This window comes from Castor canadensis, chromosome X (assembly GCF_047511655.1).
Source record: "Castor canadensis chromosome X, mCasCan1.hap1v2, whole genome shotgun sequence".
Lineage (NCBI taxonomy): Eukaryota > Metazoa > Chordata > Mammalia > Rodentia > Castoridae > Castor > Castor canadensis.
The window spans coordinates 81,153,666-81,175,608 of NC_133405.1; the positions used below are offsets into that span (position 1 = coordinate 81,153,666).

Genomic DNA, 21,943 nt, shown 5'->3' on the forward strand with positions numbered 1-21,943 from the left:
CCACCCAGATTCCACCTCAGGGTCAGGTGACTTACTCTCCTGATGGTGGGGTGCCAGAAGAAGGCATTTTTACTGTCGACCCTCTTTGGGGATTGCCTTGTCAAATGCTACACTTCCTTTTCCAGCAGCAACCTCACCCCAACTTGGGACAACTGAGCTGGCTCAGCTTCAGCGCTTCTTCTCCTTGGGTTGACCCCTTGCTGGGACAGTGTCACAGTTTACCTGGTCCCTCTTTCCACACAATCCTGCTTCCTCACCCACTGGCCCCAGCTGGAGATTCCAAGGGCCTCCCTAACAAATGTCCTTCATGTTAATGTCAGCCTGAGGGTCGGCCTTCTGAGGCTCCCACCCTCCCTTGGTGCTTCATAGAGTGGAAGGTGCATTGGTGCACCTTCTGCAGGTGACCCCAGCATAGCTTAGAGGTCACCGTTACAGAGGTTGCCTGCTGCCACCTTCCCAGCTCTCTTTGCCGGCTAATGGCTTCTAAGCAATTTCTAAAACAACAACAACCACAACAAAACTGTCAAAGCAAAATTTTTCTGTTATTCTTTTCTTTTCTGCTCTTATTTCAAAATCAAAACATGTTTATCACAGTCAAAAATCAGAACACACAAACAAACTGAAAGAGGAAAATAACATTTATAATCCCATACACCAGAGATAACCACTGCTGGTACCTTGGGTATATCTTTCCGGAAGTCTTTCTATGCCAAATGACCATGGAATCACACTGTAAACATTGTCTTGTGGTTTGCTTAGACTCTGTCACTACCAGGATAAATATTTTCAACCAGCCATGTGGCCTCCTGGTGAGACTAGAGAAGCGGATACTCAGAAACCTTTAGGCTTTTCTGACTAGACACCCTAGTCCATCCCACTCGCACAGTAGAGATGGGGAGATGGGGAAACTGAGGCCCAGGACGAGGAAAGGCCTCTTCTCAGGTCCCACACTGAAAGAGCAGGACAAGTGCTTCCCTCCAGCCACCAGAGGCCATCTAGATTACCGTCTGACCTGGCCCTGAGCCTGTCTGTCCAAATGTCTGAGTTGCCCAACCACATTCAAAGCAGGAAAGGAACAGGAAATGGGATTTGAATAGAAGAAATGGCACGTCAGTATGTCTGGGTCAGGACACTGTAGGGCTCAGCATTCAGCCTTCAGTCAGGAGGCTGAGATTCTGCACTTGGTCCTCAGAGGAGCCTGCAAGCTGGGTGCAGTCCCTCCCTGCAGTGCACCTCCCTCCTTTTGCTTGGTCCCTGCAGTTACCTCCCATCTGTTTCCCCACACAGAACCAGAGAAATTTTGTTCTCAAAATTCACTCAGGGATGAGGCAATGGAGTCTTAGATATGACACCAAAAGCAAGCATGAGTAACAAAAGAAAAAAAAATGGACAAACTGGACTTCAAAGTTAAACACTTTTGTGCTTCAAAGCCCACTATCAAGAAGATGAGCCAGGAACAGTGGCTCACACCAGCTACTTGGGAGGTGGAGGTAGGAGGATTGCAGTTTGAGGTCAGCCTGGGGGCAAAAAGTTATGGAGACCCTATCTCAAAGAACAAGCTGGACAAGTCAAATATCTACAATCCCAGCTACAAGGGAGGCAGAGGAATTTAGTCTGAGACTGAACCCAGGCAAAAGTGGGTTGAGACCTTATCTGAAAAAATAACTAACGCAAAAAGGGCTGGGGGCATGGCTCAAGTGGTAGAGTGCTTGCCAAGCATGCGAGGCTCTGAGTTCAAGTTCTAATAACACCAAAAAATGGAGAAAAAGAGTAATAGAGAAGTGAATGTAACCAAAGCACATTATATGTATCTATGGAAATGCCACAATAAAACTCCTCACACCATACAATCAATATGTGCTAATAAAAATGTTTAAAAAACAGAAAATTAAAAGGCAACCCACAGAAAGGGAGAAAATATTTGCTAGTCATATATCTGACAAGAAACTTATATCTAGAATATCACAAAGAACTCTCACAACTCAACAATAAAAAGACAAATAACACAAATCAAAAATGGGCGAAGCATTGTAATAGTCTCCACAGAACACATACGAATGGCCAATGAACACATGAAAAAACGAGAGGCCACAGGTGATCAGGGAAATGCAAAGTAGAGCCACAATGAAATCCACTTTGCAACCATGGATGGCTGGAATTAGACATCCCATGACAAGTGTTGGTGAGGATGTGAAGTCGGGCAGTCATACACTGCTGGGAGGAATGTGAAATGGCACAGCCCATGTGCAAAACAGCCTGGCAGTTTCTCAATTGATTAAGTATAGGAGTTTGCACAAAGAATTACCATGTGACCCAGCCATTCTGCTCCTAGGAACTGAGACTTGAAAACATGTCCACAGAAAAACTTGTACATAAGCTGGGTGCTGGTGGCTCACACCTGTAATCCTAGCTACTCAGGAGGCAGAGATCAGGAGGATCGGGGTTTGAAGTCAGCCCTATCTTGAAAAAACACACAAAAAAGGGCTGGCATAGTGGCTCAAGTGGTAGAGTGACTGTCTAGCAAGCGTGAGGCCCTGAGTTCAAACCCCAGTACCAACAAAAAACCCCACAAAGATTGTATATACCATGTGACGAATGTACATAAATGTTTCTAGCAGCATTATGCATAATTGTAAAAAGATGGGAATATTTTAAATATCCATCAACAGATCAATGAATAAATGCCGCATATTCACACAACGAAACACTACTGAGCAATAAAAAGGAACGAAGTACTGATACATGCTACAACACGGGTGAACCTTGAAAACACTATGCTAAATGGAAGAAGTCAATCACAAAAGGCCACATATTGCATGGTTCCATTTATATAAAATGTCCAGAGCAGGCAAATCTGTAGAGTTAGAAGATAGATCAGTGGTTGCTTACGGCTGGCGGGTGGGGTGGCGGGGGTGGGGGGTGGGGGGGTTGGGGGGGGAATGGAGTTGGCCAAAGTAGGAAGTGACAGCTAATTGAGTGAAAGGAATGGTTTTTGGGTAATGAAAATGTCCTAGAATTAGATAATGAAGATGTCTGCACATATCTGGAATTAAGAGACATTGGAATGCTAAGTGGGCAAATGGTGGCATGTGAATTATGTCTCAACAGCTGTTAGTAAAGAGAAAGCCCCCCAGCAAGACAGTCCTCCCCATTGCTTTTCATCACGTTAGACTAAAACAAAGTCCTTACTGTGATCTGGCTTCTGTTCCCCTCCTCTTCCCCACCCCCATCGCTCACCTTTCTCCTTGCTTGCTCTTTTCCCACCACAGAGACCTTCTTTTTTTCCTTTTGGTAGGACTGGGGTTTGAACTCCAGGCTTCAAGCTTGCTAGGTAGGTGCTCTACTGCTTGAGCCACACCTCCAGTCCATTTTGCTCTGGTTATTTTGGAGATGGGTGTCTCTCAAACTATTTGCCTGGGCTGGTTTCTAACCAAGATCCTCCCAATCTCAGCCTCTCAAGTAGCTAAGATTACAGGAGTGAGCCACCAATGCCCAGCACACAGGGGCCTTTTTTGCTGCTCCTTAAACGTGCCAGGCTCATTCCTACTTCAGGACCTTTACACCTTTGCACTTGCTGCTCCCTCTACCTGGAACACTACTCTACCAGATGTTCACATGGCTCCCTTCTTTCTTTCATTTGAACCGCTGCTCAAATACCACCTCCTCAAATAAACCTTCTCTATCCCCATCCTACTCACACTAGCCACATGGCTCTGCTTTTCTTCAGAGATTCCTAGCTCTTGGAGATTCAGGGGCTCCCATCCCTGTCCTGTCATCTTAAGCCCCTCCAACTCTCTGCTTCGCACTCAAAGGCCAGTGTTGCTTGAGTTTGAGGAGCCCCTCAAGGTAACCGAAAGGAACATGGAGCCTGAAAAGGGAAGTCATGGCCTCTGTGAGGAGTGGTCGAGCTGCTGCTCAGTCAGTCTGGACACTGGGCTACTCCACAGTCCGCTGCCCGGCAGCATGCCATGGTGGGCTTGCCCCGATCCACCTTGCTGCAAGGCTTCTCCCCCTCCGAAGGGTCTTCGGGCTCCTTGAAGGCAAAAAGCAAGCATGTCTGGATTCTCCTTGGGGCTCGGCACAGGTGCTTGATGAGGGATTTTTAAGTGAATGATTGAAGTATCTGGGCTGAAGACACAGTCTGGTTCAGGGTTTCAGTTTGAGAGATCCTTGACTTTTTGCAGAGGCTGCAAATCTCAGTGCTGCACTTACCATGTGACCTTGAACAAGTCACCTCACTGAGCTAAGACTCTGTGTATATTTGCGAAAATAAAGATAGTAACAATGCCACACAGGGTTGTTACGAGGATTAAAGGCCAGTGTGTCGAGTACACAGCTCAGTGGCTGGCTCACAGTAAAGACATGATAAAGAGTAGCTATCACTCTTTTTATTTCAGCTTCTACTCCTAATTCCAGGAAGCTGGGATGTCCTTTCCTCTTGCAGCTGAGTGCAGTGCCCACCTGCACTGGGGCAGTGCTGGCCCTCAGGTCTGGACGCCCATGGTACCGTGGGCTCCTTCATGGCCTCAGCCTGCAACCCTGCAGGGCTCTGGAGAGTGGTTCCCTGCCACCCTGTGCAAGGCCACCACCCAGGTGGTACGGTGGGATCCTCGATTGGCCTTCATCCCAATTCCCTGGGCAGATCCAGGTGCCAGGGAGATGTGCCCACAAATTGCCACTATCTGGAAAATTCTGTCCTCAAACATTGCACATAACCTCCACGGCCAAGTTACTTTCCTAATTCTGGTTGCCATAACAACTCCACTTAATGAAGGAGCAATTTTTTTTCTTAAAATAATTCGACCCGTTTCCATATCAACAGGGGTTTATTTTGGTTCCACACACAGCGAGGGCTTGGTAGCCAGCACCTGGCAGCACCTTCTGCACCTTGAGAGGAACTGGCATTTCCAGGGGTCATTTGCGAAGTGGAACAGGGACTTTGGTGGCCAGATGCACTGAAGCGGCCATGCCCTCAGTGAAGAAACAACAGGGTGTGGGCATCTCAGAAGTTCCTCCTTGGGGTTGTTGGGGTGGGAGGATGGAAGAACTAGGTGTTACCCAAAGTCTAGAATCTATATAAACAAATACCCCAAGCCAAGTGTGATGACACATGCCTATGATCCCGGCACTTGGCAGGGGGAAGCAGGAGGATTGTGAGTTATCGAGACCCTGTCTCAAAAAACAAAACCCAGCAGAACAACCACCCTATTGCTGGGCCTCCCTCACGGGATCACAGGCCAGGAGGGATGACAGGAGCGGGCAGGGCTGCAACAGCGTGCATAGTAAATGATTCTATCTTTGCCTAAGCTGACTACAGGTGACTAGATTCCCTCATCAACTTACTCATTCAACAAACGTTCCTGAGAAGCTACCAGAGGTTGGCCCTGTACAGGGGCCTGGGATGCAACACGAAGCTTCAGCTCTGCTCTTGGGAGCCACGGGCTGATGATGAGCAGGTCATTCTCAGGCTGCCTTCTAGCCCAGTGCTTCTCAAAGCTTTTGTGTGTGTGTGCATTGGAATCACCGAATCCTCAGGAGATCTTGTTAAAAAGCAGGTTGAGATGCAGTAGGCGGAGACGGGTGTGTGCACAGATTCTGCATTCCCCACACACTCCCAATTCACGGATCTGTGTGCTCCGTGGCCCTTCTCTCTGCCTGGCCTGCGTGGGAGGCTCTGAAGCAGGCTACATGGGTTCAAATCCTTGCTCTGTCCCTTACAAGGAGCTAGGGAAATTAGAAGTTGGGGGAGAAAACACAAACCATTTCACCTCTCTGTCCCCTGCATCCTCTGAGGGATGCTCAGTCCACTGGGATGGGTACCTTCTCACCGAGCAGAAGGGAATTCTGCTTCGCTTTCTTAGGCACATCTCTAAATGTCTGGGGTTTTTAATAAACAAGAATGAAAAGATGGAACAACCAGGATAGTGAACAACCCCACCCGGGAGGTCATCAGAGTTGCTGAGGAAGTCCGAGTCAGTCATCTGAAATGGTACTGAGGAGACAATTAAGCCCCTGCTTGAATGCACACTTTGGAGCGATTTGTTATAGGTAAGCCAGCCTCACTCAGGAATCAAATCTCAGTTCTGTCTCTTCTAGAGTTCCATGACCTTGGACAAATCATGTCACCTCTCTGTACCTCATCTACAAAACAGGAATAATAATCACACCTAACTTACAGGGATGTTTTGGAAGATTAAATGAATTAGTATTTGTACAGGGCCTCAAAATAATCATTCAACAAATGAAATTGTTCATTCATTCAACAAATACTTGTGAGTCCTTTCTGTGTACTGGGCACATAGACTTTGAGGGATACAGCAGTTAAGAGAACAGACACTCCCTGCCTTCATGGAGTTCACACAGAAGTAGAGGAGATGCAAACAATGAAAAAGAGCCAGCCATACACAGGGAGGAATAAACCAACATGCCTGATGGGGGGAACGCAAGTGCAAAGGCTCTGTGGTGAGAAGAGCAAGAAAAACAAGTCACGGAGGTGAGCAAGAGCCACCTTACTTTAGGGTCTTGCAGGCTGTGACCAACAACTTGGATTTGATGCCCAGCACAGCTGAAAGCTTTTGGATGGACAGTCTATGGCTAGTGTGGTCTGACTGCTCTCCTTCATGGTCCCCATTGCCAGGGAATCCAACACTCAGAGTTTCCCTCCTCCCTGCCTGGCTGCCATCTCCCCAAGTTCCCAGAACTTGAAGGCCCATCCAAGGCCTCAGGATTTCAGGTGTAGCTGCTCATTGGAGCAGTGTGGAGGCCGCACACCACAGATCTGTGTGCTCCATGGCCCTTCTCCCTGCCTGGCCTGCGTGGGAGGCTCTGAAGCAGGCTACATGGGTTCAAATCCTTGCTCTGTCCCTTACTAGTTGCATGACCCTGGGACAATCAACCCTAAGGACCTCAGTTTCTTCATCTGTAGGAAGGTGTAAGAACAGTATTTATGTCCTGACACTGTTGTGAGGATTCATTGAGTGACTGTGTGGGAAATGCCTGGCCTGCCACCCAGGAAGTGCCACCCAGTCTTGTAGCTAGGCAGTAGGTGAGAAATCTTTGGTTTGGAGATTGGAGTGAACTCATGGATAGTAAATGCCACCAATGTCACAGAACCCTGGAAACAGAGCAGCTACTGCTGTAGCCAGAATTGCAGAGCACAGCCCTGTACCATAGTGTGCAGATTTTCCCTCCCACTTTTTTGGGGGGGCGGTACTGGGGCTTGAACTCAGGGCTTACACTTGAACCACTCCACTAGCCCTTTTTTGTGATATTTTTTTTGAGCTAGGTCTTGAGAACTATTTGCCTGGGCTGTCTTCAAACTGTGATCCTTCTGATCGCTGCCTCCTGAGTAGCTAGGATTACAGGTGTGAGCCACTGATGCCCAGCTTCCCTCCCACTTTGAGGAATCACCAAGACCTGTCAATCTGACCTCCTATATCCCTCTCTCTGGCACATTCCCAAACCAAAGCCTGGGACTTCTCACCTAAAGACTTGTAAGAACCTTCTACCTGCTACTCTTCCTCCCTCAGCCCTTGCTCTCTTGCAATCCAGCCTCTACGGGGCCACTAGGGGCATCTTCTAGACACACGAGTCAGATCAGCTCAAAACGAGCAGAGCAAAAGGCCAGTTCCTCAGCCCAGCAGACAAGCCCTCCCCAATCTGGCCTCCACCTCCTCCTCACTTCACATACCGACTTCCTTCAGAAGCACCACTCTCCTGCCCCTAATTCTTCCTTTGTTCTTTAACACCCCTTCTCCCACATTCCCCCTTTTGCACCTAGTAGCAATTTATCCATCCTTTTAGAATCTCTGTAAGGTTTCCTCAACTTTGCTTGACTGTGTTTGTTGCTCCTACCCTCACTCCCTCACAGGACTCTCTCTCCTGTCTATTGGTGCACATGGATCCTTGTCCCGCACCAGGCAGTGAGCCCTCTGAGGGCAGAGAAGACAGCCGTGTGAGCAGAGTGACAGCATGGTGCATCATCGCAGCCCCAGCATCCAGCTCAGCCAAGTCTAGAGCTCCTGAGCAATAAAGCTGACAGGGCCCAGGGAGGTAAACACAGGAGAGATGGTTGAATGGGGCCTGAAGTGACGTGGAGAACCTTATACCCACCCACAAGGGGGCAGCACTCCTCAGTTTTAGCTGATACTTCCACTGTGGCCAGATCTTAAGTTTTTTTTTTTTTTTTTGGCAGCACTGGGGTTTGAACTCAGGCTTGCTAGGCAGGTGCTCTACCAGTTAAGTCACTCTGCTAGCCCTGTTTTGTGTTGGATATTTTTGAGATAGGGTCTCCTAACTATTTGCCTGAGCTGGCTGCGAGCTGCAATCCTCCTGATCTCTGCCTCCTGAGGAGCTGAGTAGCTAGGCTTACAGGCATGAGCCACTGGAGCCCGGCTTTTTTTTTTTTTTAAGTGCATGCAGTAGCAACTAATTTAAGTATTGTTATTTGGTGCTGGCGATTGAACCAAGTGCCTTATGCTTTACCACTGAGCTACACCCCAGGTTCTTAAGTTATTTTATAATCTATGTAGAACAACAACAACAAAAACTGACCTTTAGGCTACACTTGATCTTTTGGCCTGTCAGTTTGCAAATGCAGGACCTACTTTTGCATGTGGGTGAAATGAATGAATTAACTAATTTCTCTGAACTCAAGTTTCCTATAGCTAGTCTAAATTCCAAAAGTTGGGGGAGATTAGCTATTTGGTTTGTCTTTCTGGTGTGAGGACATGAAAGTCAAAATCAAAAGTCAGGTTTTTATATTTTTCTCTTTGAAAATGAAGTTGAAACTTCTTCTTCTTCTTTTTTTTTTTTTTTTTGGTGGCTCTAACAATATCAGGTTTCCTGGCAACCCACAGGCCTTGTGAGCAGGGCTGTAACCTCAATGTGGTGACATCCTCCCTCAGATGTGGGTCACCCCAGAAGGAAGGGAGAGACACGAGGCCTCAGAGCCTGTTTCCGCAGTGGTGGATTTGCTTAGCTTGTTAACCTCTTATACAGAAACTGCAGAGGAGGGCGATGACTATGTTCTCATCAGCTTCCCTCCGCTCCATACCATCTAGCTTGGCTCCAAATGGGAGCAGCTGGAGGAGCTGCTGAGAGCTCTAAATTACAGGTATCAAGGACTCCAAACCTTTCAGGACCTGGATTCCTGCCCCCAGGGGCTCCTATAACTGGCTCTTGGTGGGCCTTACCCAGAGTCTGCAGGGGGAAGTTGCATTTCCTGAGGTGTTGGGACAGCTGACATTGAGTGGCCAAACCCCAGTTCAGGGCCAAGACAACTTGTTCCCCACCTGGCACGGGTGCTGGCAGATGGCTTACAATGGCAACTCCTCTTCCCTGGGGCCATCCTGCATCCAGAATTTAGTCAGCAGGTCATAGGGGGAATAGAAGAAAGGTACGGGTCTCACATGGGATCATCCAAAGGGCCATCTCAGCTCCAGAGCCCCCAATGGGATGGGCTGAGGCCTCTGGTGCAACTACATCACATTTTAGCTCCTGCCTCTGACCAATCTTGCTTTACTTACTCCTTCCCAGGGACTGTTCTAGAAGGCAGTCCTAGGCAAACCTCCTGCATGCAAATCCCTGTCTAGAAATCTGTTTCCTAGAGAAGCCAGCCCATGGCAGCTCCCTACCTTGGCCTCTTTCCTCTCTCTGCCCCTTCTCCATTGGTGACGACAATGACTCCAATGGTTCCATGATCATCTCCAAGAATGACTCCCAAATCTTTCCTGTTGCCATGGCTACTGCATTTCCCAGAGCCCAGGGGACAGCTTCACCTGGGTTTCTATTTTTTAAGTCTCAAATTTAATGTATTAAAGGCAGAACTCTCTTCCACTACTCAAATCCTCTCTTATTTATTTATTTATTTTGTGGTACTGAAGTTTGAACTCAGGGCCTTCACCCAATTTTTTGTGATAGGGTTTTTTGAGATAGGGTCTCATGAACTATTTGCCCATGCTGGCTTCAAACTGTGATCCTCCTGATCTCTGCATCCTGAGTAGCTAGGATTATAGGTGTGAGCTACTGGCGCCTGGCTCCTCTCATTCTTCTGAACTCTTTGTTTCTATTCATGCTACCACATTCTCTGGAATCCCAGGCTGGAGACCGCAACATCATTTTTGTTTTTTTGGTGTCACTGGGGTTTGAACTCAGAGTCTCACACTTGCTTTTACAGCTTAAGCACTCCACCAGCCCATCAACATCATTTTGGGCAGCCTTGCTCAGAACCTTTCAGTGTCCTCTTGGTGCCTACAGAACACAAGTGCATGCTTCCTCTCTTTGTGGTCACGGCCATCCCTGTTGACCCCAATCAACCTGCTTTCCTGCGAAGTCTCTAATCCAGTATTCCTTAAAAAGAAATTTTTTTTTATTTGGGTTCTTTTGAGAGCCTGGTGAAACCTATGGATGCCTTCTCAGAATGTTTTTACATGCACAAAATAAACACATAGGATTATAAAGGGAGTCAATTGGATTAAAAGTTATCAACATGTATGTTTTAAATTTGTGACACAGTAACATATTTTTCACTATTGACAAACATATTAAGTGGCAGGATCTGGAGGCGAGTCTAGTAATCACCATGATTTTTTTAAGCAGTGTTAGGATTCGAACTCAGGACTTCATGCTTGCTAGGCAGGTGTTCTACCACTTGAGCCACATCTCCAACCCTTTCTACTCTGGTTATTTTGGAGATAGGCTTTTTGCCCAGGCTGGCATGGACTGAATCATGATTGCTTGGATGCCAGGTATGTGCCACTGTTCCCAGCTTTCTTCTGTTGAGATAAGGGTCTTGCAAACTTTTTTTTGCCTGGGCTGGCCTGGAACCATGATCCTCCTGGTCTCAGCCTCCCAAGTAGCTAAGATTATAGGCATGAGCCACTGGCACCCAGCTACCATGATTTGGAAGTAGTCATGAGTGCAACAGGATTTCAAGATACGTGTAGCAGCAGTAATGAGATTTAAAAACATCTGTGGCACCCATTGGAGACAGTCACAGGGACTGCTAATGCTCCTGTGGTGTGCTGCCTGGGTTCATAATGGAAAGAAGGGCCAAACTCTATTTAGAGGTTAGTGGAGGTAAAGTTGTCATTTTTCTCCCATCTAAGTACCCAGAATGCTGGCCGAGCACCTCTGTTACTATGGGGACTCTGCACTGGGGTTCTGATTGCATATCTGTACTTCCTTGAACAAGTGTTATACATTGTACATCCATCTGATAGATGCTGGGAAACTCACATTTGGGCACTGGGCTAAGTTGGCTCCATTTTCCATGTAGACCCTCTGCCATAGGCTGGCCAGGGCTTGGGGCCCAGAGTCGCACAGCTCACTGCCTGCCCAGAGAAAAATCCATCTGGGCAGTTCCCAGAAAGTGTCTTCCTTACCTTCAGATCATAGGCTCTATTTGAGTAACTCTGCTTATCTCCGCTGGACCAACCGATTACCCAGGAACCAGGCTCACAGGGTTGGTCAGCCATCAGGCTAGTTAGGGAGCGTATAGTTGAAGCATTCAGAGCAATGCAGAGGCCGTCCATCTGCCCAGGCCTTTCTCCTGAGACTTGGCAGCTGGGGATCATCCAGCCCTCAGGCTCATGGGGTGCTCTCTACACTTATCTTACTACCAGATGTGACATGTCCTACAATGCATGGATCATTCCTTACAATGAGAACTCATCCCAAATGACAATTGAACTCTAGTTGGAAACACTGAGCAGACAATCTATAGATGATTGCTTAGTGCCTCAGTGGTCCTTGTCGGCCTGGGTGCCGATACCTGATGTACAGCCAACTGATGGACATTTCTCTTGACCTCTGTCAGTCCCCTCTGACCTGAAATCCCAGTCACTCTACGGCTAGCATTGGGATTGAGTAGGATTGAGCAGGGACTGATGTATAGGATGGTGAGAGGGGTCCCTCCCTCACTGTGGCCTCTGATGCTATCAGTTCCAAATCCAAGATTTGTTAGGCCTTTGCTAAGTCAAAAGATGGTACCTGGGCCTGACAGTTGCTGCCAGCGACAGCAAATTGGCAGGCAGATGCTTTTAGTTTCCTCCACATGCCTGATATGTGGGACCCTTGTGGCTTTGCCCCCTGGAAAGGCAGGCCTGTCCTGGGCAGCCTCTGTCTTGCAACTTGAGCCAGGGCATGGGTACCTCCACCCGGGCAGGGGATGTGCCAGCTCCTGTGCTCCTGTGAATGGTCCATTTCCAGATAAGAGCTGTCGTGAGCCACCCTGCTGTTTATCTCCTTGGCTTTCTATGAACCAGTATATTCTCCTAAAAATACCTGGTCCCTATTTCCCAGGCCAAAATGCTCCAGGAAATGCCTGTAGCTCCTGGTTGGTAGAGAAGTGGCTTTTTCTGCTAGTGTGACCTGTATTCTGATGAATGGGATTAGTCATTTATTGCAAAAACAATATTCTGTGACTTTCAAGTTATATCTCATAATAATGAATACTTATAAAGGGCTACTTATTACAGTGCTTTTTACTTTATAAAGCACTTCTATTAGGTCGAACCACATGAAACTGCTATATGCAATAGCTTTAGGAAATTTTGTAGGGTTCAAACTAATGCATTTTCTCATTTGATCCTCACCACACTTGAGTAGGTATTTTTAGCCCCATTTTACAGAGTGGAGTACTAAATCTTGGAGAGGTGAAATGACTTTTGACTGAGGTTATGTACTAAAGAAATAGCACAGTTGAGACCTGAATTAAGTCTGTCTGATCCCAACCCTCATGCTCTTGATTCTTGGGGTAGAAGGATTTAGCCTGGAAGACCTTCAAAGCAATAATGCGAGGAGAGACAGATAAGGCCCTGAGACCATTCTCCCAGTCTACCCTCAGGAGTCCCCTGAGGTTTTATTTGTGAACTTTTCTTAGTGGAGGAAACAAGCAGGTACACAGGTGCCTTCAGTAGAAGGCTCCAAAGTAATGAGGTGACAAGTTTTAGTTTTAGGGCTTTGTGAGCAAGAGGTTCAACAAAAACAATATGTAAAGCATGTTATTCCCTGGATGCATTGTCCATGTGTGCGTTCATCCATCTAAGAGAACTCTACTGGGTAGCTCCATGTACACGCCAGGCAGACAGGGTCTTAATCAGCAGGGCTTCAGCCCTTTGGTGGACTAGAGTGGTAGGAGCTAGGATGAGGCCCCATGTGCCTGGGAGTTTGAGTTGTTGTGAGACTTCTCTGTCTTCCTAGCCTGGGCTTGATTTTTTGGGAGGCTACAGCTTGTGTGACCAGGCAGAATGAAGCCATGTAGTGGCCTGGAGCTTCAGAAGTCTGGTAACACTGAAGTTCTGGCTGTAGGACCCCCAGGCACTGCCCAGGCAATGGGGAACTGCGGGCGGGGCTGGTGATCAAGAGCTCTCTTCCAGGCTGCCACAGGGAGAAATTCCTCTCTCCTGCAACAGAGCTGCTCGGAACCTTTGGCTAGCCTTTGGCTCGATTCTGGTAGCTGGCCAGCTGGAGAGGGCAGGCCAGAGAGGAGGGCTGGTTTGGAAGTCATCAAGCAGTGGGCATAGGGCCACTGCCTTTGCTCAGAGACAGCATAAGGCCCTGCAGGGGAGAATCACATTTCTCAGCTTCCTGCCAACCCCAGGGGGCCGAGCCCTCAAGCCTGTGGTGGAGTCCAAATACTTCCCAAAGCTTGCCTGGGAGCTCAGGCCAGGCCAAAGCTGGCTGCTCCATCCCCTGGGCTCTCCAGACACCTGCCTCCTCCCACACTGCCAGTCCTCATCAGGTGCCAAATCCCAAGCTCAAGCACCCTCACAGTATGCAGCTGTGCCCATGCTCACCATTCCAGGCTTGAGGCTGTGTCTCCATAGCTGTCACGGCTGCTGCCCAGGACCACAGTGGCTGTGGGGCCACCGGAGTTAAGATCTCACAGTTGAGTAAGGTGCGATGTGGGTTCCTCCCACCACACCCTCCCTGACCACTGAGCCAGGGCTTTCCTCAGAGCCCTGTAGCCACATCACTCTGCTTTTGACAAAAAGGAAATGGGCATTGGGTCTTGAGTACAATGAGAAGTGCAAGAAGCTGTGAACAGAGGTACTTCTGAAGGCGAGAAAGGGAAATCTGGGGCAGGTCTCAGATCCTCACCTCCTGAGCACCACATTCTTTTCTCATCCCTGTGGCCAGCAGAACCAGGGCCCTCAGAGAGGGGTAGGATCTTTCAGACTTGTGTGGGCTCTTCTGCTCTGCACCCGCCCAGCATATAGGATTTATTGGGGTCTACAGTCAAGGCCCTGGGAGGTCCTAGAAGTTGCTCTAAGTGGTGAAGTTGAGATTTCAATCCTCAGCATCTGACCTCCTAATCCATTCCTACCAACCACAGAGGCTCACAGCTCAGGTGACACTTTGGACTGCTCTCCTGCTTGTCCTCCACTGTCCACGGCTGTAGCCACCAGCCACATGTGGCACTCAAGCACTTAAAATTAACCAGTGTGAATTGAAATGTGCTGGAATTGTAAAATATACACCAGACTTCAAAGACTTAAGATGCACCAAAGGATGTAAAAAATCTCATGAATAATGCTAAAATTGATTACATGCAATCTTATTTTATATATTGGATTAAATAAAACATTAATATTATCCTTTTTGCTGCATCACACATGCTAGAGAAGTACTCTACCACTGAACACTTCTTTTTTACTTCTAAAATGTGGCTACTGGAAATAGGGGATACTAGAGCCCCAACTGATAAATAGATGACTGAAATAAAACACATAATCCAAAATAAACCCTGCATATGTGAGCATTTAGGGTGCAATAATGATGGCATTTCACATCAGTGGGAGAGGGCTGATGGAATGGCTCAACTGGTAGAGTGCCTAGCTAGCAAGCATGAGACCCTGAGTTCAAACTCCAGTAATGCAAAAAAAAAAAAAAAGCAAATCAATGGGAGGAATATGTGGGTACCTTCAGAAAACTCAAAATCCTGTATGCAACTTGTTCTGTGGTTTACATAACATTTCTGTTGGCCAGTGTGCTGTAAGACTTTCTACTTTACCTAGGTGTCCATCAATAAGGATGGGTTCCATACATCATAGTTCATCCACACAATGGGATGATAGCAAGAAAATGGAGGCTAGGTAGAGTACTTGCGCAGCATGTGCAGGACCCTGCACAGAAGAAAAAGAGAGGAGGAGGAGGAAGTGGGAAAACTTGAGTTAATGGCAAATTGAAAAAAGGGCAAGGAATGGGCCAGTATGTATATAGTAGCCCCTCATGTGTGCATTAGAAGCATGCATAGGCTTACGTATGCAGAGAACACATCTGTAAAGACACACAAGTAACTGTTCTCATTGATGGTCTCTGGAGAGTGTGAGAAGGGCTTGGAAAGGGATGGAGAAAGTTGAAACCCTTCAGTTCTATTTGAAGTTTTAACAACAATGTGACATCTTCCAATAACAAATCCACATGAACAAAAATATATGAAATATATTAATATTTCATATATTTACTATAATATAATATAATTTACATAATAAAGACCATTGAAATAAATAACATAATCAGCTTGTCTTATTCTTTTCACAGCTTTATTTCCATTCTTCCACTTGCAAACCCTGTCACTTTTCTCTTTTTTTTTCCACTTTTTCTGTCCTCTTTCCTCCTGTTCTCTTTCCTCTCACTTTCAAAACTCACAAGGATTAGTGAATGAGGATCCATTCTCCTTTTGTTGGTCCCTGGCTCAGCTTGAGCCCAAAGCTTTGGCATTTCCTGCTCCATCTGTCTTAATAAGGGCTTGAGAAGAGCTGGAGGTATGGTTCAAGTGGTAGAGTGCCTGCCTGCCTTGCAAGCACAAAATCCTGAGTTCAAACCCTAGTACCATCAAAAAAAAAAAAAAGAAAGAAAGAAAGAAAAAGGAAGAGCTTGAGGAAGGACTCCATGTTGGGTAACAATTAACAGACACCTGCCACAGATGACCTCGTCAGCCCTATCCATAGTGGAGAGGGAGACCTACCCAGAGGAAATGCATCCTCCCCTTTCTCCCTAGCAATTTTGCCACATTTGTGTTAACATAGGTCTACTTAGAGAAAAATAACAACTCAGTAAAGTGTGTATGTGCACTTGTGTCTGTGTGTGCATGTGTCTCTGTGTATGCATGTGTCTGTGTCTGGATGATGTTTTTCTTTCCTAGTTTAGGGGTGGCCATGGGCAGGGTAAATGCAGAGAGTTTTGAAGAGACAGCTTGGTCCAAGTTTGGGAAACCAATTTAATTGCCACCTGCCGTTAAAAATCACTAAAAGGGTCAAGTGCTCTGAAAGAGAACTATAGAGGTTTCAGAAAAGAGAAAAGCCCTCCAGCTTCTGGGAAACAGGTATAATAAGAGATGTGTTTGCTCCAACGCAGATGGGAACCTCAGTCCTTAGAGTTTAATTCAAAGAGGAAAAAAGACAAGAGGTCTCAGCCAATTGTCAAGTAGATAATAGCTTCTGAAGGGTGGGCTTACAAGGATTGGGAAATAAAGCCCTTTCCATGTGTGTAGGGGACAAGTGGTGTGGGAAATAGCAAATTTTCTTTCACACTCTTTTTCAATGCACATGGAATAAACCGTTTCAAATAAAGAAGGACCATGAATGTCTATTGGAACATCTTTGCTGGTCACAAAAACCCTGCCACTTGCCCCGTCAAAAAAGGTTTTTTTCAAACTTTCTTTTCGTGGCACTTGAGTTTGAACTCGGGGCCTCATGCTTGCTAAGCAGGCGCTCTAACCATTTGAGTCACTCCGTCAGCCCTCAAAAAAAAGTTTTAAGGACCCAGCAATGTAGTAAAGAGCAAAAACACTGGCCTGGGAGTCAGGGACAACTCTGGTCCTGAACTTGCAAAATACGACAATAAATCATTTGTGTGAAATTCCCTTGGAAACTATAAAGTGTTGTTAAATGCAGTTAAGTGTGATTAACTGTTAGGAAACTCAAATTTGTCTTTGGCCCTCATCTCCTTCCCTTTCAGGCCCTCTTCTCCTGTGGCCCCTTGGAACAAAAACTCTTGGGCTAAAGGTTTAAAGAAATTCAATTCAAAGAACATATACTGGTCCCTGGAGATCACCTATACTGATGAATGTTTTCAGCAGCTTAAGTTAATGGAAACTATGTTACATTTATTTTTATTTTTTGGTGGTACTGGAATTTGAACTCAGGGCCTCGGGGCTTGCTAGGCAGGAGCTTTTCCTTTCTAGCCACACTTCCAAAAAAAACTATGTTTTTTTTAAAGAAACATCCCATCCAAACTTTGGAAACAAAGGATTTACCTTTAAAGAGAAATGTGCATTCCACATAAGCTAGAAGGTCACATATCTGGCTTTATTAATACACAAAACAATTTTTAAAATATTAATATATGCTTAGTGAAGATCAAGTCTAGCAAATGAATTCCAAACTGGAGGACTGGCATCACACTGCTCTACAGAAGGGAGGAGAAAGGTAACCTCCACACGGTGGCTCTTAGCAGACTTGGGACTGTCTGTGGCTCCAAGCGACCCAAATCATGAGGACACAGTTAGCTAAGATACTTCCTTGCCTCATACTAACTCCCAAGAGTCAGCTCATCACTTAGTTTCACTGACTTTACCTCTAAAATTTGTCCAGAGTGTGACCATTTCTTGCCTTGGCACTGCCATCACCCTAGTCCAAGCTGTCATGGCTGGCAGAAGCCTCCTAAGTGCCTTCTCCCCAGCCCCTTCTGCCCTCAGTCTCTACACAGCAGCCACAGCCAGCTTTTATTGATTGACTGATTGATTGACTGACGCTAAGGATAGAACCCAGGACCCCACACATGGTAGGCAAGCACTCTACCACAGAGATTTGCCCTCATGCGCCCCCCCAACCCTTCCCACTGTGAACAATCAGCTTCTAAAACAAGCAATCCTGCCATATCTCTTCTGCTTGGGGTGAATTCTTTGGCTCAGGTCTGCCTACACCTCTGGGCTGAAAGCTATAGCCGAGTAGGGACCCTACCCTGTCTGGTTTGCTCACCTCTGGGTACCCAGGCCTGCCCTTGTACTGGGCATATAACAGACATCTATTTGTTGAATGAATCAGTGGATGCTAATAGCTAACGTTCGTACAGTGCTTTAAAGGTAAGAAATGTCTCACCCGATGTTCAGAATAACACCGCGTCATAGCTATTATTCTCATTTTAAAGATGAGAAAATTGAGACTCAGAGTATTGTCCACATGGACAGAGTTACATAGCACATATCCAAATCCAGGTCTATGGGGATCAAAATCCCATACTTTTTCCGGACAAAGGCTTAGGAGGCAAAAATCAGGAGGACTGCAGTTCGAGGCCAGCCCAGGCAAAATGTTAGTGAGCCCCACCCATCTCAATCAACACGCTGGGCATGATGGTATGCTCCTGTGATCTGAGAGGCTTAGGTAGGAGGATCGAGGTCTGAGGCTGGTCCCGGCATTATAGAGCTGTAGCACCCTGTAGGGGTGCAGAGTCCAGAAGCACTTTGAAATCTTTTGGCTGTCTAAGGGGCCACTTCACTCAGGCCTTCAGGGCCCAGACAAAGGCCCTGTGGGGACTCCCTGCCAACCAGTGATGGGGGTGGATTCTAAATTGGGCTTTCCTGGATGACTTAGAGAGCCACTCAAACGACAGTGACCTTGTTTTCTGAATCACAAATCAGGATTCTTGGTCTGACAAACAGAATAGAACACTTGAAACTGGGACTTTTCTGAAAAATCCAGAGCATAGAGTAGCTGTACCCGTACCACACGGCAGGTACATAAATGGGCACTTCTCAGCAAATTATGATCCAGCCACCTTGCTTTGCCATGTTTCAAGAAGATTCGAAAAAAAAAAAACTGAGCTGTTTTCTGGGATTCTTTCCACCTACTCCATGTGTTTGCTTAATTACTTCCCTTACTCGCTCTAATCTTTTTTGGTAGCAGCTCTCTTCCTGATCTGCCTGACAGAGCTTCTAGGTCCTGCTTGTTGATGGATACCATAAGTGGTTGAGAAAAATCAGAAATGAAACTGATTGGGACCATGGCAACAGGGGCCATGGCAACCAGGGCCAAGCACTGAGAGACAGTTCTTCCCATCTCTCCTGGTTTCTGCTTTAGACCAAGTGGTGCTAATAAGGCCTGATGGTCCCATTGTGTCATCTAATCAGGCAACTGCTGCTTGCAGGAGGTATCTGGAAAAACTGCTTCCAGAAAGACTGTGCAATGCTGTTGCTTCACTGTGCCCTGTGTTGCAATGGTGAACTCATGGTAAAGGCTGTTGCCAAATCTACGGTTGGATCTAGCATTTGCCCCAAGCACTCTTCACATATGGTGAAGAGCTCCCCTAGTAGGACAGTGACAATAGGAAAAAATCAGTTGTCACCCTTGTGGACCAGGAAGCCAAGAATTGTTACCCAAGCTGCTAGGCTCGGTGACTCACACTGTAATCCTAGCTACTCAGAAGTGGAGATTGGTTGGATCACTTTTCAAGGATAGCCCAGAAAAACAGTTAGCGAGACCCCATCTCAATCAATAAAAAGATGGATGTGGTGGTGTGTGCCTGTCATCCCAGCTACATGGGAAGTGTAACTAGGAAGATCGAAGTCCAGGTCAGCCCAGGGATAAAGGCAAGATCTTATCTGAAAAGTAACTAAAGTGCCAGGCTCAGTGGCTCATGTCTGTCATCCTAGCTACTTGGGAGGATGAGATTGAGAGGATCACTGTTGGAGGCCAGTTGGGGCAAAAAGTTAGCAAGACCACACCTCAATCAACCAATAGTTGGGTGCATTGGCATGCACCTGTCATCCCAAGCTACATGAGAAGCTGAGATGGGGATGGCAGTTTCAGACCTGTCTCAATAGAAAAAAGGTGGACGTGGTGGTACATGCCTGTCATCCCAACAATGGTGGGAAACTTAAAATAAGAGGATCATGGTCCAGGCTGGCCTAGGCAAAAAACGGGATCCCACCCCCAAAATAACCGGAGCAAAAAAGGGCTTAGAGGCATGACTCAAGTGGTAAATCATCTGCCCAGTATGTGTGAGGCTCTGAGTTCAAACCCCAGTACTGCAAATAAAAAAAAAAAGGAGTAGTAGCAATCTCTGCCCTTTTTTCCTTTTCTTCTTTTAGGTGATGAATTATTTCAAGTACACGAAAAAATATTAGGAACAAATACTTTTCCCCATATTTGCCTCAGAACCTTTTTCCTAAAGAAATAAAATATTTCAGGTCCAGTCGAAGGTCCCTAGGCTTCCCCGATCTCACTGAGGAAGCCATTCCTGAACTGAGTGTACATGTCGTAGAATGTACTATAAATAATAAGCTGTACAGTGTTGGTTTGCATGTTCTTAAGCTGTATAAATTGTGTCAAAGCACGCATAGCCTTCTGCAGTTTGCTTTCTTTGTTCCACGTTGGGTTTCTGAGAAATATCCATGTTGATACAGGTAGCTCTGGTGCTATATGGCAGCCCTTTGCTTGAATCCGTAATGACTTATTCATTCTCTTGTTTCTCAATGTTTTTTAAGTGGAACTGGTTTTGAACTCAGGGCTTTGCACTTGCTAAGTAGGCACTCTATCACTTGAGCCACACTCAAAGCCCCATCTCACGTTTTTGCTCTTAAAAATAATGTCATAATGAATAGCCATGGATATGTACCACTGTTCACCTGCATTAGAGTTTCTCTAGGGTATATCCATAGGGAGAAAACAGCTCAAGTAAAGGGTGGGAGTGTAGCTTTCTTTATGTGGTGCTGGGGATGAAACCTAGCATCTTTGCAAGTGCTTTCCCAATGAGGTACATCCCCAGGCTCTTAAGCCTTTTTTGAGGGCAATATTCTGGTACTTACCCAAGTAAATACTCATACACTATTTGGTCCAGTAACTGCACTTGCATAGTAGGGGAATCCTCATATATGTGCACACAGATAAATGCACAAGAATGTCCATTGCTCCACTGCTAGTAATAGGGTAGAAATGGCATCATCACCAGTGTCCGTCTATGGGGGTCAGGCCACCCACACCATAGAATGTCATGGACTCTGGGAGAAAGCAGTGCGAAACAGGCTCTCTCATCCACCTCCTACACTCCTGGATGAATAATGCTGCTCACAGCACAGGGCCAAGAACCCGAGAGGTGACTTGTAGCTGCCTGTGCATTGATAGAGATGCCCTCACTACTGCCACATGGGGACTTGGCCAGAATCCCATACCTTCAGGGAAGACGCCTTTCATGGCAATCAATCCCAAGAAAAACGAGGAAATGATCTAGAGAATAGAGTGTAGGCTGAAGAACTATCAGAGGGAGACAGAATTCAGAAGTATTTGGAAGGAACATTAGAAATTGACAAGATGCCTAATCTTGTCTCAGAGCTAAACAGTGAGCACAGAGAAGAGGCTTTTCCCCTTTTAGTGATGAACATCAGTACATAGAAGTGTTTTGTGGCACTTCGCTGTGTGTTGACTTGGGAAATTCAAACTCATTTGCAGAAATCAAAGCACATTTGCATTTGCTAGGGCTTAATGGACACAAGCCAGAAGGTTTAACTTAAAAAACAACTCTAAGTTTAAATGAAGTATTTCATACTACAAAAATACATAAACATACCAGGCACCGATGGCTCACGCCTATAATCCTAGCTATTCAGGAAGCAGAGATCAGGAGGATCACATTTCAAAGCCAGCCTGGGCAAATAGTTCGTGAGACCCTATCTCAAAATAACCAACACGGAAAGGGCTGGTAGAGTGGCTCAAGGGGTAGACCCTGAGTTCAAACCCCAGTACTGCAAAAAAAAATTACATAAACACGTATATATAAGGAATAATAAATATAAACGCCTTGAGTACCTATCAGCCAGCTTAAGAAATAGACTATTAGCTACATTTTAGAAGTTCCACAGGCACCTTCTCCTTCTTGAGTAATTATTATTTTGTGTTTGACATTCTCTTGTTGTAGTTTTACATGTATATGCATCCTTACA

The 21,943-nt window shown here is 46.3% G+C and overlaps 1 protein-coding gene across 11 annotated transcripts in view; it reads right to left on the bottom strand.

Annotated features, from left to right (window-relative positions):
* Nhsl2 (NHS like 2) overlaps positions 1 to 21,943 on the bottom strand; it is a 238,536-nt gene that overhangs the window by 32,904 nt on the left and 183,689 nt on the right. The window contains exon 1 of one of the 11 annotated variants that reach the window (XM_074063015.1): positions 13,800 to 15,446. The exons of the other annotated variants lie outside the window; for them this stretch is intronic. Coding sequence (XP_073919116.1) covers positions 13,800 to 13,827 — 28 coding nt within the window. The 5' untranslated portion in view covers positions 13,828 to 15,446. Of the gene's footprint in view, positions 1 to 13,799; positions 15,447 to 21,943 lie in introns of those variants that run through there. 11 annotated transcript variants of the gene reach the window in all.